We start from the raw sequence: 17594 nt of genomic DNA, 5'->3' as shown, positions 1-17594 counted from the left end.
AGGGTCAAGACCGTAATCAAGAGGTCAACCTTCCTGATTATAGGTTATTCAGGAAACCTGTAAGTCCTCCTTTAGTCTCTCTTCCTTTTTTTTTTCTTTTTAAATTCAAAGTAAATCTCTGGACATACATACCTGAACAATACCATATTTAAATCAGTTCATGGCTTTCAAATTAGCTAATTTGAAAAGTTCTAAGTTCTGACTTCCCCATTTATATGAATGAAACCACCATTTCCCTGATGTTTCAAATTGAAACAGGCAGTGATCTTCGATTCTTCCTCTTTTGAGACTCTCTCATGAAGTTACCAAGTTCTCTTCTCTCTTTTGTTCTTTCATTCATTCACCAGATACTCATTGTGCCAGGTAATGGAAAGGACAAGGTTAAAGACATAGTCCCAACCTCAGGGAACTCACAGTCAATAATGAGAATCAGATGTGAGTAGCTCCCACACAGCAGGGCAGAGGTACAACCTCGGTGCCTTGAGAGCACGTAGGAACTTTGGCCTGGAATGAGCTGCAGGGAAGCTTCCTGGAGTGGGGTGGTGCCTGAGGCAGTCTTGAAGTCAGCCAAGCTAAGAAGGAGAGACAACCACGTGAGGTTGAAAAGGCATTGACGGAAGAAAAAGTTTTAGGAACGGCAAGCATTTCATGGTATTCCCAATGCATGAGTAGTAGAAAGGAGTTGACGCTAGAGAGGCAGGGGCCAGACCAGGAAAGGCTTTGTCCTAAAAGCAGGGGGAAGCATCTGAAGATTTTAAACTGATTCGCGATGTGATAAGAATACCAGTGAACAAAGAGGGCCAGAGGTAGTCAAGACAGGCTGGTGGAAGGAGGAGGTTCGCACTGAGCACTGCAAACAGGAAGTGTTCCGATTTCATGGCCAGCCGGTTTTGGGTGGGAGTGGGAGTGATTTGCACCAGGCTTCTGGCTTGCACACTTGTTGATATACCAGTAGGGAGTGCTGGTTCCAGAACTAGGAGCAGCTTTGGAGATGTTGAATTTGTGAATTCACCTTTCTTCACACTTATTTTGCTTTTTCTCTTCTCCTCTTCTTTCACAGCTTGATTTAGGACTTAGGCTGACTGCTGTCTGGCTGGTTTGCCCACCCACACTCACTTTTCCATTCAGCCCCCTGTTACCAGGTTGGACTTTCTGAAATACCAGTTTTATCATGTTAGTATCCTGCTTGAATCTGCCTTACAAGCAAAGCTCTCTAAGCCTCTAACCTGCCAGTCTGGGCCCTACCTGCACAATCTGGTTCTACTTTTCTTTCCAGTTTTACCTTCCACTCCTTCCCTACTCGGATCCTTTGATTTAGCGGTTCCTTGAACATGTTCATTCACTTGTCATCCACTTGGTGCTCGGCAGTGTGCTAGCTGATGGGGCGATAGCATGGACCCTGAGATACAGCTCCTGCCCTTGTGGCATTTCCAGAACAATGGTAAAGCCAAAGTTAGATAAGGAATAATAAAACAACGGGATAGGGTAGGTGGATGGTGGTGATCAGGTGTGTTTCAGGCAGAGGGAACAGCATGTGCAAAGGCCAGGAAAGCAGAAATGGTAAGAGGACTTCCATTAGTCCTGTCAAATGCAGGAAGCAGAGCAGCTGGAGATGAGAATCAGTAGCTAGATCACAGAGGATCCTGAGAACTGGGTAGGATTTTGGCTAGAGGAATCCACTACAGGCGTTTAAGTGGTGGGGTAGCAAAATGTTTCATCTGCAATTTTGGAAACTCTCTCTTTAGCTGCTGAGTGGGCAGTGGATTGGAGGGACCAAGGCAAGAAGTTAGGAGGCCGTCATATTTTCCAGGGACATTATGATGTAGTCTGAACTAGGGAGGTAGCAGAAGGGTGGAGAGACATGAATTTCTATCTTCTTATTCCCCCCACTTCTAATTCCCTACCTCCACCTTTTCCCCAGTCTACATCCTGTCAGCTGTTCATTTCCAGATTGCTTAGCTCATTTTCACACCTACTCACATTCAAGAAATACTTGTTAATTCATCTGGTTTACTGCTGACCATCTTGTTTGCAGTTGGAGCTGGGAAAGAAGCATGTCAATGCTACTTGTCTGAATAGCCTCCTTTGTTCCTCCTGCTAAATATGAATGGGTGACAGGAGCAGTTTAACCCAGAATTATAGCTCTTGCCTGTGAGTTTTACTAAACTGTGCTCTTCCCAGGGAGCCCTGGAGATCTGAGCTGCTTGAGAATAGGCTTCTTCTGTTTTCTGCATCCTTTTACCACCAGCACCCTGCACACAGCCTGGACCACAGCTGATGCTCAATTTCTGGACCGAGCAACTGAGGCATAGCTTAGGAGATGCACACATACAGAAGCATCTACGATGAGCATCTTTTGAGTGCCTGTTTTTTGCTCGGCCCTGCGAATGGTGCTGTGGAGATCAGACAGCTTAAGTTCATAGCAAGGTAGAAGAGAGTGTGTTGAGTTCTCTCTCACTTGCTTTTAAATATCTTCCTGATGAAGCTCATGAGACCTATTATTTTTATTCACTGCTTTATTGTTAGAGGCAAAGTTAGATATTTTCCTGTCCATCGTTTTACCTCTGGGCTGCTTTGGTCATCAGCTCATAGAGCTTGTAAGCCTTCAGTATCAGACACACCTGGATCTGCATTCCTGCACTCACCCCACATGCTAGCTCTGTCACTTTGGGTAAATTACTTTGCTTTTCTGAGCTTTGGTTTCCTCACCTGTAAAATATAACATCCACCTCAGAGGTTTGTGAAAATGAAATGAATTTGAGTGTAAGATACTTTGATTCAGTAAGAAATCACGTGCCAACACAGATTCACTACTGCTGCAAACCGACTGTTTCAGGAGGAATACTCTGCTTACAGAGAGCAAGAAAGAAAATTTGAGGGTGAGGCATGCTTAGAACTTTAAATGACTGACCATATGGCACAATGAAAAACTTTTTTTTTTTTCCCCAGAAAGTGTATCTCAAATTCAAAATAGGAATTTTGGAACACAGAAATATGAACAATGGATCGTTTCTGTTCAGAAGGCATGCATGGTGTTTCAGTTGCCCGACAAAGATGAAGAGAGCAGGATTTGTAAAGCCCTGTATTTGTACACTTCCCACTTGCGGGTATGTGGCTTCTTTGCAGCAACATATTTTAGTTGTAGTACCTCCTGGGAGCTTTGCTCTGGGAGCCAAGAGAACATCAACTTTTCACCCTTTTCCAAGAGCTCACTTAGGAACTTTCCGAGGGGTTCCTATGAAGCAAACTTTAAAGTTATCCCATTCAGCATCTTCTCTGTCAGCTTACTGAAATGTAATACAAGCAGCCACAGGATAGAAACAAATGCTGGCGTTCTATACCATGTGCCTCTAGTATTCCCATGATTGACACGATTGGAAAAATTTGGGGGATGATGAACATGATTGTAGATATGTGATTGGTGACAGCCATCTTGAAAATTCAGTAAGTGACTTCTGTTGCCTTATCTTGAAGCATGTGTTTTCTTAACTTTGGCAAAGCCACACGCTCAGAAACCCAGGGTCTTTGGTTGTTTTCTGGTTAACCAAGAAGTTAAGAAACAACAACCATCACCTCTGCTTATCATGCTGTTGAAAGTATTTAAAAATGCACTCAGTCAGCATGCATTTATAGAATTTTAATGAACTTAAAATTCTACCTACATATTTGGGGTAGGTGGTCAGTGCCATCATTCTGAACAGGTGCTGTTGCAATTCCCTGATGGCTCTGGATGTATGAGGAGATTAAGTCGAATGTCTGAATCACGAGGCAAGTTGATGCGGAAGTTGATTTGCTTTTGTTTTTTGCTTTTTAATCTTTGACATGCATTTTTCTTGTAATTTTCTCTTTCTCTTCCAAGGTGTAATTCTAGACTCCAAAATGATCCTAATTAATTAATGATTCTAGCTGATTAAGATTTTTTAAATAGTATTTGGTTCAAAGGTTTTATTGCAGTACCATTAGAAACCACTCATCTTAAAAAACTAAGTTGGGATAGATTTAAGAAGAGCTTATTTTAAAAATTAGTTCCATGCTAAGTACAGCTAATTGAATTTCAGTACAGCAAATGCATTAGACCTTGGAAACACTGAAACTCAGTTTTCATTTTAAACAGAAATATAATGATGCCCTCATTATCAATGAGCATGCACGGATGAAAGATGCTCTGGATTACTTGAAAGACTTCTTCACTGATGTCCGAGCTGCAGGATTTGATGAGATTGAGCAGCATCTCACTCAGAGATTCGAAGGTGGGTGGTGTTTCTAGAGGAAGAAGCCACTGGAGCCTGGTGACTCCAGTGGCAGGATACTTGTATTATATTTAGTGTACGGTGATGCTCAGGAGTTGTCCTGGGCTTAAGAAGATAATTATAGACAGCAGGACTATTAAGCTTCAGTGAAATCTGGTACTTATGGAAAAAATATGTTGCTTACACTATTTCTTATTTTGAAAAAGGAAAAATAGGATTTGCAAAGGATACATCCCATAAAAATTATAATAGGTAGTGGCTTTTTTTTTTTTTAATCTATAACAGACTTTTTTAAGTTCAGTTAGCCAACATATAGTACATCATTAGTTTTTGAGGTAGTGTTCAATGATTCATTAGTTGCATATAACACCCAGTGCTCATCAGATCATGCACCCTCCTTAATGCTCATCACTCAGTTACCCCGCCCCCCCTCCTCGCCCCCCTGTCCCTTCTGCAACCCTCAGTTTGTTTCCCGGAGTCCAAAGTCTCTCATGGTTGAGAGGTACTGGTATTTTTTTGTTCAACTTTTAGTAATTTTACTATGCTTTAAAAATATAAAAAAAGTGTTTGAGGCGCCTGGTGGCTCAGTCATTAGGCGTCTGCCTTCGGCTCAGGTCATGGTCCCAGGGTCCTGGGATCGAGCCCCGCATCAGGCTCTCTGCTCAGCGGGAAGCCTGCTTCTCCCTCTCCCACTCCCCCTGCTTGTGTTGCGTCTCTCGCTGTGTCTCTCTCGGTCAAATAAATAAAATCTTTAAAAATAAATAAATAAAAATATAAAAAAAGTGTTTTAATGATTTAGAGAGATTATAATTTGTATGTGCTATATATAAATTTATATATAGAAGAAAACCAAGATGGCCCATAATCCTACTGCTCATGTTTCAAGAAGTTTATAGGAAGATTTGAAATAAAAAGTAAGGCCTTCTCCCTCTCTCAAAATTCTTTTCCCAAAGGTAATTACTGCTAATAAATTAGTTTGGCCTATATCAAAGTATTTAGTATACATAAATGTAGCCCAGTGGTGTGCTGCTATGCATTGAGCACCCAGCTGTCTGGGGAAAAATAAGTATGCATTTATTGCTGCATTTAATGTATGCATTAAAGCAGTGGTTATTACTCTTGGAATTCTGGTCAAAGATTGAGAGATCAACTGAACTATAGCTAAAGGTCACAGTGTGTTCTAAATTTGTAGAATTTATAAGCCATTTATAGAATGTTCCCCTTTTGCAGAAAACCTGAAGGAACTGGAAAGTGTTTCCATGGATCCCAGCAATGAGAACCCTAAACTCCAAGATCTCTCCTTCATCTTGCAAGAGGAGTATCACTTAAACCCAGAGAGTAGAACCATCCTCTTTGTGAAAACCAGAGCACTTGTGGACGTAAGCTTCTTTCTTCTTGTGGATACCAAATCGACCCAGTACCATTTTATTGAAAAGAGTGTCCTTTCCTCACTGCTCTGCAGTCAGGCACCCACCCAAATATGTGTGGGTCTGTTTCTAGGCTGTCTATTCTGTTCTGATTATCTCTTTGTTTATCTTTATACAAACACTTCACTATCTTCATCACTCTGGTTTATAGTAAGTCTTTGTACCTGTAGAACAAGGACTTCATACTTTTAAAATTTTTTGTCAATTGAAAAAAATTTTAGCCATTCTCTGAGCATGTAATGGTATCTCCCTAGGGTTTGAAAATTCATTTTACTATATTTGCATTTCAGCTAATGCAGTTGAGCATTTTTCATAAACTTAGTAGCCATCCATATACCTTCTTTGGTGAAGTGTCTGTTTACATCTTTTGCCCATTTTAAAATAGGATTTGATTGAGTTGTATACCATGTTATTGTTGAGTGTTTAAAATATAGTCTGACAAAAGTCCTCTGTCCGAAATGTGATTTGTAAATATTTTCTTCTGGTTTTTTAATTCTCTGAATAGTATCTTTTACTGATTGAAAATTTTAACTTTTCATAAAGTCTATTTTAACAATTTTTTCTTTTGGGGGATTGTGCTTTTGGTATTGTATATAAGAACCCTTTGCTTATCCAAGATCACAAAGATTTTCTTTGTTATCTTGTCGAAGTTTTATATTTCTACAATTTATAATTAGGTCTACAATCCCTTTTGAGTTACGGATTAAGATGCTTTTTTTCTTTTTGTATGTGGATATCCAATTGCTGCAGGACTGTATGTTGAAAAGAATGTCCTTTCTCCATTGAATTGCGTTTGTTACTTTTTGAAAAATCAGTTGGCTCTATTTATGTAGGTCTATTTCTGGATTCTCTCTTCTGTTCCATTCATCTATATCCATCTATCTTTTCACCCTTCCCATACTGTCTTGATTAGCTTTATGGTGTGAGTCCTCTAACTTTTTTCCTTTTTTCAAAATTGTTTTAGCTATCCTCCTTTGCCTTTCCATTTATATTTTAGAATCAGCTCACTCACATATATGAAAAAGTCTGCTGGGATTTTGTTTGGGATTGCATTGAATCAGTAGATAAAACTGGGGGAAAGTGACATCTTAACAATATGGAGTCTTCCAATCCATGACCATAGTATATCTCTCTCTTTTCATTTATATAGTTTCTGTATAAGTTACCTATTGCTGATAACAAATTACCTCAAAACTTAGTGGCTGGAAACAACAAACTCTTCTCTTAAAATATCTATGGATCAGGAATCTGGAAACAACTTAACTGGATGTTTCTGACTCAGGATCTCTCCCCAGGCTGTAGTCATCTCAAGACTCTACTTGAAAGGCTTAACTTCCAACCATACCTCCCTGGCTATTGGCGGGCCTCAGAAGATGTGCTTCTGAGCTCACTCATGTGGGCCTCTCCATAGGGCTGCCTCAGAGCATGGCAGCCGGCCTCCTCTAGAGCGAGTGATCCAAGAGGGATTGAGAGAGTATGCCTAATATAGAGGTCATAGTCATTTTGTAACTTCGACTTGGAAGTGAGCATGTCTTCCATTTTTTATTCATTAGAAGCAGGTCACACTTGAAGGGAGGGGATTACAAGGATCTGAAGACCAGCAGGTGGAGATCACTGGTAGCCAACCGAGAGGCCATCTACCACATCTTTGGTTTCTTTTATCACTGTTTTGTCGTTTTTGGCATACAGATTCTGCACATATTTTATTACGCTTATACCTAAGTGTCAATTTTTTAATGCTATTATAAATTGTACCTGTAGTTGCTTGTTTGCTGGTGAATAGAAATACAACTGATTTCTGTATATTGATCTTATGTCCTGAGATCTTGCTAAAACTCACTTATTAGTTTTACACACTCACTATTCCAAACATTGCTTTTTTCATTTAAATAAGGGATGTCTTAGAGATTAAATTGTTTCAGATCACAAAGATCTTAACCATTATAGTTAATTATTGCATAGAATTCAATTCCAAAAAGCTTTTATTCTCAGGTTTGTCAGTCAGACAACTGACTGAACTGTTTACTAACTTAAAGTTTTTTTTTCTTCTTGCAGGATATCAGCATTGAATTAATAGTTACACAAATGTGTTCTACAGATAGTGTCCAACTGATAATTGCTTTTGACTTTCAGGCTTTGAAGAAATGGATTGAAGAAAATTCTGAACTCAGCTTTCTAAAACCTGGCATATTGACTGGACGTGGCAAAACAAATCACAACACAGGTACTATATATATGAATTAGAGTTAGGATACTGTATCTATAAGAATATTTATAATATATTCAAATTCTTTTTTAATGCTTGTATCAGTCAGGGTTCAACTAGAGAAGCAAAACCAGTAAGAGATTATGCACACATACATATATACCTATATGTTGTTTATGTGTGTGTGTACACAAACACACACAAACTCATAGGGATTTGGGAATTAGCATGCACAACTGGACTGGCAAAGTGAATCTGAAATCCATAGGGCAGGTGGTCAAGAGCAGGCCTGAACCTCACAGGCATGAGCTGTTTGGAGTCTCTGAGCTCGGGGACTAATGCCTAAGCCTTCTTTTAAAGGGTCGATTGATTATGTCAGGTCAACTGAGGATGAAATCCCTTTTGTAACTTAAATGTTAAGTGATTAGGAACTTCAATTACATCTGCGAATTCCCTTCACAGAAGCACCTAGATCAATAACTGGGTACTGTAGTTCAGCCTAGCCACATTGACACATCAGAAAGCCATCACAGTGTTCGAATACAAAAACTTGTAGACATCTCCTCTTCCCATAGGTCCTGCAGACAAAACCAAAGTTATTTTTAAAAATATTGTTTGAGCACGTCACTCTTTTTCTCCAATTCTCAATCAGTAGATTAAGATTAGCTGGAAATAAAAATGTTCTGTTTCCGTTCTATTGTTTTTTAAGCTATAGATGCTTTTATGTGTAATATATATATTTTTAATTAAAAAAAAAAGTTCAAGCACACAATCCTGAAATCCAGCTACGGTGGCTAAAGGATGAAGGGCTGCCTCTGTAATCCTCCAGCAGGATCCCTGGGTGGCCAGCCCTCAGCTGACATTCTCATAGCTGTGCTCCCCACCCCTCAGTGACCAGCTGGGACAGATCCTCACTCTGTTCCTCCTGTTTAGTTTTGTGTATAATAAGCAGTCCCCATCCTGTCAGTCCTCAGTCATTACTCTTGCACTTTCCCCTTATGCAAATTTTAAACTTCATGAATCTAAAAAGTATATTCAGATTTTGAAAATTTAACTTACCAAATGAAGTCCAACACCACATTATTGCAGTTGGAATTCAAAGTTCTCTGCAGTCTGACTCTAACATGAGTTGATTTTCAAACTTTGTTATTTCTTTACAAATAAGCACTCAAGACATTTTCTTGTTTGTTCATTTATCCATCCATCCATCCATCCATCCATCACCTATCTGTCCATCATCCATCCATCCATCCACATTTATTTAGAAACTTACCAGTTATTGAGCTTCTGCAAAAGAGTCTTCCCCAACCTCCCAAGACTGGTAGAGGTGTCTCTCCTCCCTGTTCCATAGATGCAATTCTGCCTCCATCCCATTGCTCATCACCTTGAATTATAGCTTCCTATTGATATCCTTCTTCCATGAGATCCTTGTAGATAAAAATGGACCTTTTAACCATGTATTTTTATCTGACAAACTATAATTGCTGAATAAATGTTTGATGAACAAGTGGATGAGTAAGTTTAGAAATTCATGAAGTATGGTGTCTGTCTTGGGCATGCTCATCGTTCAGTAGAGGAGGATGGTAAAAAGAAATTGTTTTGGCCTTAAAATACATCTGAAGATTTTGGCTGCCAGTGTACTGGAAAAAATTAGAACTTATATAAATTCTATTAACTTGGAGGTGGAGACCACTGAAATTCTTTTTTCTTCTCAGTATATCACTGGCTGAGAACTGCACACTGTTAGGGTCTCAGACTTAGGTTCTGCCACTAACTAGCCTGTCAGTTTATCATACTTCCAAAACCTCAAAGTCTTCATCTGTAAAGGAGAACTATAACACTTGCCACATCAGCCTAAAAGGGCTTTGTGAAGTTGCAGTAAGTAGTTGTGAAACTGTTTTGCCAGCTATAAAGTCCTATACATATGCAAAGTCATTATGATGAATAGTTTTGCAAAAAAACTATTAATTGTTGATAGTTGTTGATAGTTTTTTTAAAAAAAATCAGTATTTGTTTTGAGATACCATGACTGAAGTCACACAGCTGGTTAGTGCCACAGCTGGGATTTGAACTCAGGTAGTCTTGGGGCAGAGTCCAAATTGTTAAACACTATCATAATGTCCTCTCTAAAACAAGGCTAGGAATAGGCCCTACTGCCTAGGGTTGTTTTGACATCATGAATATAAAGCACTTATCACAGTATTTGGCACGTAATAAGCATTCCATAATTAATGGCTATTTTTCGAGGGTAAAGTTCCCTCTTTGGTGAGTTGTATAATGAATGCCCTCTGACTCTGACACAGGAATGACGCTCCCGGCACAGAAGTGTGCATTGGATGCATTCAGAACCGATGGAGATAAAAAGATTCTGATTGCCACCTCAGTTGCTGATGAAGGCATCGACATTGCTCAGTGTAATTTGGTCATCCTGTATGAGTATGTGGGCAACGTCATCAGAATGATCCAAACCAGAGGTGAGAAAAGCTTTGATGCCATGACTAAATGGCTGCCAATTTGTCTGATTTGTGAGCGTGTCTGTCATTTAGAAACGTACTCTGTCCCAGTCATTGTGCTTCTGGCCTTTTCTCCTTTACCGAGCCATAGTGGCTGTATCACCATTGGCACAGTGGACTCTGGCGTCTTTGGCCCTGACGGTGGCTTACTTGATCAGGATTGTGTGGGTACAGTTTTGCCCACTAATATATACCCTATTTTGATTCTTGTTTATGATGAATACTGTTTACTTGACCAACATTGACGGACATATTTATGGTAAGATAATTCCCACTTGGATTGAGACTCTGGCAGCCAAAGTGTGGAACTTTCATGGTTGTGCTTGTGGTAATGATGGGCCCCCTGTATTCTAGAAGAGATACTCCATAGAATTCTCCTGTCTCACTTGAACTAGGTGATCTCCTAACTAGCCTCTCTTACTTTTTCCAATTTCCCTAACGACAGCCGCCATTTTACTTCCTGAAAAACAGCTCTGGGCATGTCACTTCCCTATATAGAGTCTCTAGTCATTCCCAATTTATGTGATGTTAAAAAGCTCAAAATCCAGCACCAGCTTATCTTTCCAATCTATTCTCATTCTTCCCCTTTATTCATTATCCACTTCTGCCACCCTGACTTCATCATTTTCTCCTTGTTGAAGAAAGCGCTCATGTCCTGCTACTGATAATCTTTGTTTTACTTCCTCCCTCTTGTCCCCACCTGTCCCTGATTCCCTCAGCTGGCAAAAAATTTTCGAATGCCCATAGTCCTTTACATTTATCTTCCTTATCACACTTATTATTTCCACCTATATTCTGGTGGCTGTGAACATATCTATTTCCCCACCTCTTTGAAGGCTCTTGAGGGAAGATCTGTTCATTATTCATCTTACAGTGCTCACAGTGTCCTCCTGAGTATTCATGTTGGATTGTCTTTAAGGCAGTGTCTCTGATAATGTAGCTGTTCAATTATACCGTCTGGAGAGCGACCCCCCAAGGAAGCCAGTCTAAGGTGGGCTCCTAGTTTAACATGTAGTTTAATATGGAGGTGCACACCTGCATTGGAGTCCATGCTCTAACAGCTCAGCCTACCTATGAAAGCTTTCCTATGAAAGTTGAATTTTAGGAGTACCCCTTTGTTTACTTCTTCTCAGATTTATCAGAGTTTTAAGTCAAAGACACCAAATAAGGTATTTATTTTCTGATAGGCAGAGGAAGAGCAAGAGGCAGCAAGTGCTTCCTTCTGACCAGCAATGCTGATGTAATTGAAAAAGAAAAAATAAATATATACAAAGAAAACATGATGAATGACTCCATTTTAAGGCTTCAGACGTGGGATGAAGCAGTATTTAAAGAAAAGGTAAGTCTTTTAATCTGTGTCACTCTTGCAGAATCTGACCATGAGTAACAAACAGAATATGAGGACAGTTGGTGCCTTTTATCATATTGCTCTGAGTGTTGCATGAGAACAATAAGTTTATGCTTAAAATTTTGTCCTGCAGTGAACATCAGATTCATTCTGCTTTAGGTCTCAATGAGATTAAAATATATGTTATTAGCGCTAATACTTGAAGTGAGGTTTTTAATTATAAAAGGGCAAACTGAGTTAGATGACCCTCAAGTCGGCAGCTCATCTTGAGGACTGCACCCTAACATGGCAAAACACAGCCCTTCTCGGTCTTTCCCTCCAATCTGTCTCTCTCTAACACGCAGAGTCCTCAGAGAAAAGCTCCCCGTGCACAGCGCATGTGTTAGAATGCCTGCTTGTAGATATTGGTATGAATGCACGCCGTGGAGTGGCCTATCTGTTCAGTTCAGCCTCTTGGTAGTGACTTTCGTTTTACTGTAATTTCCTTTATAACACAGAAGCATGGAACCAGATTGGGGAAAGTCAAGAAACACAAACACCACATACACGCGCACACAGGCACACATGCACCGCGTACTTTCTCCAGACCCTCTGCAGAGACTTTCATCTTGGGATCTCTGCCACCTGGAAGATGTGTGACCTCGGGTACTTACTCTGTCTCTTAAATCATCTGTCTCCTCATTCGTAAAGTTGGGAAAGTAATGGTATTTAATTCACAGGGCAGTTTGGAAGATAAAATGGGGTATATGCATTGCCCAGCACAGTGCCTGGAATAAAGTAAGTGCTCAAAAAATGAGTATTGTGATGGACAGAGGCATGAGGCAGACTTTAACTTCACAAAGATGAACCTTACAATTCAGTAGACCAACTCCATAGTGTCCATAATTTTAAAAAGTCATAATCTCTTTGCTCAAAAAAGTTTTGAGCAGTGGTCTAAAGCAAATTAACACGTATTTTAGGACATAAAATGACAACTTTATGTCAGTATTTACTCGTTTTTAGAAACATTTCTTCCTAAAGTTTAGAGACTAAAATATTTAAAAATACTTCTTCCACATTTTCATTGAGAAGAACTGCAGGGAAATTTTTTAGTTCCTCTTAATTTTCCTCCTGAATTTTACTAAAAATAGAGGTTTTTCACAGAGTCATCTTCCCGTTTTGTAGCATATGTTGATGTTGGCAGTAAAGTCTTTAAAACCATGATAGCTTTAATATCCATGCCATAATTTTTGTCTTTTCCACTGGGTGACCAACTACGTAGACTCGTGTGGCAGGATAAAAAGAGTAAAAGCCTTTTGAGGGAGATGGAGGCTCGGCCAGACACAGACTCTTTTGTAGCCAGCTCACCAGGACGAGGAGTGGGATAGGAAAACACAGGTTACACATATGTTGAATAGCATCTGGGATTGCCCTAACAGCCATAGACAATGGGCAGAGGTGGTAAAGGATGAGAGGGAGCCCAGAACCAGTGTAGCCGGGACCTATTGGCTGGTCATTCCGTGGGTGGGGGTGGGCATTCTGGTTCCCTGCAGGGTCTCCACTGACATCACAGGCAAGGGCTGCTACCGTGTGGCAGGGCTGAGAGCATGGCTCCCTGCTTGGCCTTCTCTGACACCATTAGGTGGGAGTGTCGAGATGCTTCGTTAAGGTGGAAATCTAGGTACCCCTTCAGTCTTTCCTGGCATGGGCTGCGGTTAGGCCACAGTTGTTTGTTTTATTCTGTGGTGTTTGGCAGGAATAGAACAGCTATTGTCTAAAAGTTTCTTGTCTCGCTAGGCTGCCCCTTTCCTGGTCCTTTAGCTAGAGAGAGTAGTAGGCTTCTGTTGAGACACTTATTTTATCTGTGTCCGTAGACACTTCTGGTTGCCAATTCCTTCAGCCCTAAGTCTGGGATATATGAGGTGAAAAGAAAACCCAGGTTGCTCACCACCATTTTGTTCTTAGGGGTTTTGTGTTTTCTAGCTGTCTGCCTTCCCTTCTGAATCTTCTTAGGTTTATTTTATTTATAATGTCCAGGTTCTTTTTTTTTTTTTAATATTTTATTTATTTGAAAGAAAGACTGAGCGAGAGAGAGAGCACAAGTGGGGTGAGGGGCAGAGGGAGAGGGAGAAGCAGACTCCCCATTGAGCAGGGAGCCCAATGCGGGGCTTGATCCCAGGACCCTGGGAGCATGACCTGAGCCGAGGGCAGACGCTTAACCGACTCAGCCACCCAGGCGCCCCTATAATGGCCAGTTTCTTAGTTGTACTTAGGCATGCCCTAAGTTTTGAAATAGAATGCAGTCATACTATACATGCATTTAACTTTCCTGTAACTCAACAATACTCCCTGTGGTTGGAAGGGGAGAGAGAAAAAAGATTTACGTGCTGGGGACTCTTCTGCCTGTGGTTCCATTTAAGAGGTCTCTGCCCTAGAAGTGGGTGTAGTTATGCCTGAAACAGTCAATACATGTTTATTTATGAAGGATTTAAAAATTTTGCCAACTACTAAAGTAGAAAGCAGGGGTCACACGACTGTTTTATGAACATCTTTAGTACTTTATGACCATTTTTTTTTTCTAAAGATTTATTTATTGTGAAAAGCAAGACAGTGAGAGAGTGGAAGGACAGTTGAAGAGGGAGAGGGAGAGAATCCTTAAGCAGACTCCCTGATGCGGGACTCAATCCCAGGACCCTGAGATCATGACCTGAGCTGAAACCAAGAGCCAGCTGCTTAACCGACTGAGTCACCCAGGCACTCCCTTTATGGGCATCTTTGATTCAAAAATTAAAAAGGCTCATTGGAGGTCACAGTTAAACACTAACAAAGAATTAGAAGAACCCAATAAAATTACCTATGGGATTTTTATAAACAAAGCCAGGTACTGTATGCTCATGGAAGCTGTACATGAATGAATGATAATAAACATGTATGTGCAGGTGTATGTGCGTGTGCGTAAATACCTCCTAGTTACACCGTTATACTGACTAAGTGGATTTTGTTTTTGGTTTTTGGGTTTTTGCATGTAGGTTCTCCAGATACAGATTAAAGAAAAATTAATCAGGGATAGTCAAGGAAAAGTAGAACCTGTACCTGATAAGGATAATAAAAAGCTGCTCTGCCGGAAGTGCAAGGGCTTTGCATGTTACACAGCTGACATCAGAGTGGTGGAGGTAAGCAGCCTATGAGCAAAGAGCACTGGGTCATTTTTTAGCACTAATCACAGCTTACTCTCTATTGGTGAGATATTTATAGTAAGAATATTATTATTTGTGTTGTTATCATGGCCATGATATTTTAAAAAGCCAAAAGAGTTTTGAAACCCTTAACAATGAAGAAGAAGAAGCTACTTAATTAAATATTATGTAGCCACTAAAAATAATGGTCATGCTAAATGAATGGGGTATCCTGGGTTAGATCCTAGAACAGATAAAGAATATTAATTAGAAAAAGTGGTAAAAATCTGTAGATAACAGTAAGGTTCCAATCCTAATTTCTTAGTTTTGACAAATACACTGTGGTATGTTAGATGTTAGCATTCAGGGAAGCTGGGTGAAGGGGATACAGGAAATGTCTGGACAATTTTGCACTTTTTCTATAAATCTAAAGTAATTCCAAAGTAAAGTTTATTAAACGAAATGATCACGAAGCTTATGTATAATGAAAAACTTCTTACAAACAATGGTGAAGTAGAAAAAATAACAAGGGTACAAGGTTGTAAATATGCTGGGACTGTGAAATAATATGGACTGTGAAATATGCTGGGAGTGTGAAATAATAGCGACAAAACCACCATCACCATCAACAACAAAAACATCAAAAAATTATCTTTGTCCAGAAAAAAAGACTATAGAGGAAATATATTAAAATGTATTACTATTTTGTAGTGAGACTCCATGATTTTTTCTCTCTACTATTTTATGTTTTCTAAACTTTCCTTTTGGGATATGGATCACTTTTATAATGAAAACAAAATATCTTATTTTAAAAACATCTGCCGGTTAGTTTTCTCTATTTTTTTTTTCTTAAAAATTTTGGATAGAAAAATCTCCAAAGACAAAAATGGGCTGTAACTCCATTGCTGCTGATAGAGGGGAAACTGGTTCAGATGATGAGATATTAGGATTGTCCTTGGTCTTTGGAAAGCTGAAGTCTCTAATCAGTCCATCTGTTTGAGCGAGAAGCGGAATATTAAGGGTGGTACTAGCAAATTCCCATGCCTTTATGAATCTGCTTCTTTAGCTAGAAGAGGTCCTTTCAGCTCCAATTTGAGTGATTTTTCTATTGAAATGGCCCTCTGTGACTGTTTTCCCGAGGGGCTGGTATGTTGGGTCTGCATTTGTTCTGTACAGAGTGGCCTTTCTCGGGACTCTCAAGTTGGCTGTAGGTGGAGCTTCTGGACACATTAGTCTGTGACCCTCTGCAGATCCACATTGACCCTTCGTTGTTCTCTGTATCCTTTGGATTGTGTCTGTCAGGTGAACTCAGGCTTTGGAGATCTTCAACAAATACCCCCTTTTGTTTCTGAATTAATAAAGAATATCTATTTTCGGAAGCTCAGTTGCCTGGAAACTTCTTAGTCCTCCTCTTCATGAGACGGCCCCTGTCACCTCACTTGCATCCCTACCCCCACCCTTGTAACGGGGAGTCCAGTTGTATGGATTCTAGTCTGGCCTTCAGGTGAATGCATATTTCCTTCCTACCCCATCTGTAAAATAAGTGGGATCCTACCTGCTCTGTATCTCAGATTGTGGTGGAGTTTTTTAAAATCACAGTTCTGTCCTAGTTCTAATGTTGTGTTTTGTGTGTTATTCAATCCCTTCATCTGTAGGACTGCCATTACACTGTGGTTGGAGATGCTTTCAGGAAGTGCTATGTGAGTAAATTACACCCCAAACCAAAGAGCTTTGGGCATTTTGAGAAGAGAGCAAAGATCTTCTGTGCCAGACAGAACTGCAGCCTTGACTGGGGAATCCATGTGAAGTATAAGACATTTGAGATTCCAGTTATAAAAATAGAAAGCTTTGTGGTGGAGGATATTACAACTGGAGCTCAGAAACTATATGCCAAGTGGAAGGATTTTCCTTTTGAGAAGAGATCCTTTGATGCTACAGAAATGTCCGAATGACCTCAGGACCTCAGTCTTTAGCTACAGGGAATGGATGACCTTGACTGAAGAAATTAGCCCCAGTGGGTACAGTCATGGATTGTGTGTACCACCGGGAAGATACTTTACCCAAGCTTGTATCAAACTGAGTATGTCACTTAACTTCACCCTGTTTATTGTTTTCAGCAGTTTGAACTGTATCACATATGTAAAGCACAAGTGAATCACAGCACTAATACTCTGTAGGCCAGTGGAGCTCTAAGTACCTGGGAAAAATTAAAAAGCCTTAACTTCTTTTCCTATCCTTCCTTTCACAACTGACTGCCAGGGTACACCCAGTAGCCACTCAGTACACACTGGAATGAATGAATGAATGAACGAACGAAACGTTGAAAGTGTTTCCACCATAAACTGACTTTTTTTTTTAAGATTTTATTTATTCATTTGACAGAGACACAGCGAGAGGGAACACAAGCAGGGGGAGTGGGAGAGGGAGAAGCAGACTCCCCACGGAGCAGGGAGCCCGATGCGGGGCTGGATCCCAGGACCCCGGGATCATGACCTGAGCTGAAGGCAGACGCTTAACGACTGAGCCTCCCAGGCGCCCCCATAAACTGACTTTTGCCCTTAATATACTGAAATTGTTCTTAAGTCCTGTAAGACTGCCCCACCCCATCCCACTTCAGGCATCAGTTGCAAATCCAGGTAATCACCTGTGCCTCTCACTGACAGGCTATAGATCAGAGGTTCCCATGACCTCCTCC

The 17594-nt window shown here is 40.3% G+C and overlaps 1 protein-coding gene across 11 annotated transcripts in view; it reads left to right on the top strand.

Annotated features, from left to right (window-relative positions):
- Positions 1 to 17594, top strand: part of RIGI (RNA sensor RIG-I) — a 58999-nt gene that overhangs the window by 24907 nt on the left and 16498 nt on the right. For 8 of the 11 annotated variants that reach the window (XR_013443720.1, XR_013443715.1, XR_013443716.1 and 5 more), the window contains exons 11-18: positions 2950 to 3107; positions 4115 to 4250; positions 5481 to 5629; positions 7811 to 7901; positions 10187 to 10357; positions 11584 to 11735; positions 14753 to 14896; positions 16555 to 16979. Coding sequence is in view for 3 of the 11 variants with exons in the window: in XM_078061362.1 (XP_077917488.1) it covers positions 2950 to 3107; positions 4115 to 4250; positions 5481 to 5629; positions 7811 to 7901; positions 10187 to 10357; positions 11584 to 11735; positions 14753 to 14896; positions 16555 to 16851 (1298 nt within the window). In the remaining 8 variants the exon portion in view is untranslated. Of the gene's footprint in view, positions 1 to 2949; positions 3108 to 4114; positions 4251 to 5480; positions 5630 to 7810; positions 7902 to 10186; positions 10358 to 11583; positions 11736 to 14752; positions 14897 to 16554; positions 17126 to 17594 lie in introns of those variants that run through there. The other 3 variants (XM_078061362.1, XM_078061363.1, XM_036065036.2) reach the window with 1 other exon arrangement.

Source organism: Halichoerus grypus, chromosome 14 (assembly GCF_964656455.1).
Source record: "Halichoerus grypus chromosome 14, mHalGry1.hap1.1, whole genome shotgun sequence".
Taxonomy (NCBI): Eukaryota; Metazoa; Chordata; class Mammalia; order Carnivora; family Phocidae; genus Halichoerus; species Halichoerus grypus.
This window is presented reverse-complemented; position numbering and strand designations above follow the sequence as displayed.